The 1178-nt window shown below is 44.7% G+C and overlaps 1 protein-coding gene across 6 annotated transcripts in view; it reads left to right on the forward strand.

Moving 5' to 3' along the window:
- The window catches only part of LOC309619429 (uncharacterized protein), a gene marked incomplete at its 5' end in the record, with an annotated part of 33373 nt that overhangs the window by 1140 nt on the left and 31055 nt on the right, over positions 1-1178 (forward strand). For 3 of the 6 annotated variants that reach the window (XM_082374622.1, XM_082374621.1, XM_082374623.1), the window contains one exon: positions 874-1086. The exons of the other annotated variants lie outside the window; for them this stretch is intronic. Coding sequence is in view for 2 of the 3 variants with exons in the window: in XM_082374623.1 (XP_082230749.1) it covers positions 874-947 (74 nt within the window). The remainder of the gene's footprint in view (positions 1-873; positions 1087-1178) is intronic. 6 annotated transcript variants of the gene reach the window in all.

The raw sequence follows: 1178 nt of genomic DNA on the forward strand, positions 1-1178 counted from the left end.
CAGGGTGCGGGTCAATAGGGAAGACCTGGGGTGACATTTCTGAAGGCAGCTGCTCCAAGGAACGAAATCTGATTTTCTTGAACTTTCTTACTCTCTTCAGACGTCTAGCCCCTAAGTCGCTGGAACACTGGTTACACGGCCGAGAATGAGGGAAGGACCCCTTTCTGTTTCACACGTGGGGCTTGAGGATACTGTCAGGACTGCATAAATAATAGCTACGGTAGCAGTCCTGAGTTCTGATCCGGACGTCCCAGATCTGAGCCTCGACTCCAAACAAAAGCTTGTTAACTATTTTCCTTTCACCTAACAGAGCAAGAATGGTCAGAATAAACAGTTGGTTCTATCTAATTTCTCACTACAGAAGGCACATCATTCTTCATCTCCGTGGTCCAGCCTGTAGATTCAGTAATTAAATTATGTACTGCCTTCAGCGGATGCCGGGAAAGCAAAGGGGAAAAGTTCTTCATCATTAACTGTAGATTTTTTCTTTTCTTTCTTTTTTGCCTTGATAAGACTCAGGCTGGAAAGAGCTATAGAGTAAGATGGTGATTTTTAATGTCAAGTTAACTTGACTTGGCTGTCTCCTTGCCACTAAAATTTATTATATGCTGAGCCCCTGGTTCCCCTCCCCCTCCCAAATCCACTGCTTGGCCCGTGTCACACTCATCTATAGTCTTTGAGCCTTCATAGATCCGTTTCTCTTCTTACCAACCTCCAACCCATGCATCACCAATTGCTGCTGGTGCTTCAACCGCAACATCGTTAAGCTTTCTTCCTTCCTGTGCTCTGTAAAGACTGTCATACATAATTTAGTGACTTCTCATCATTCTCCACTTTGGTCAACTCACACACTCCCCTCTGCCATAAATTCAGGATCCTGCTTGCTGCAAACACATTACCCTGAAGGTTCCTGCATTTCACTGGAAGTCTCTCATCTTATTAGATGACATCATTCGTAATACAGGAAACCCTCCGATTCATGGTCTCACAGCTTGAGGTTTCAATTATCCTACACCCACAGCGAACCCAGGCAGCCCAGGAGGGAAAAAAACGCCTTCCTTGGTTTATCTTGCTCATGAACACCCTGTAAGTCCAAGTGTAACTGTAGGTGTTAAAGCGCTCCTGTTAATACCTCATATTGTGGTTTATGATTAAAGGTCTTTCTCCACCCACCACAG

This window comes from Balaenoptera borealis (genome assembly GCF_965194805.1).
Source record: "Balaenoptera borealis genome assembly, chromosome: 21".
Classification (NCBI taxonomy): domain Eukaryota; kingdom Metazoa; phylum Chordata; class Mammalia; order Artiodactyla; family Balaenopteridae; genus Balaenoptera; species Balaenoptera borealis.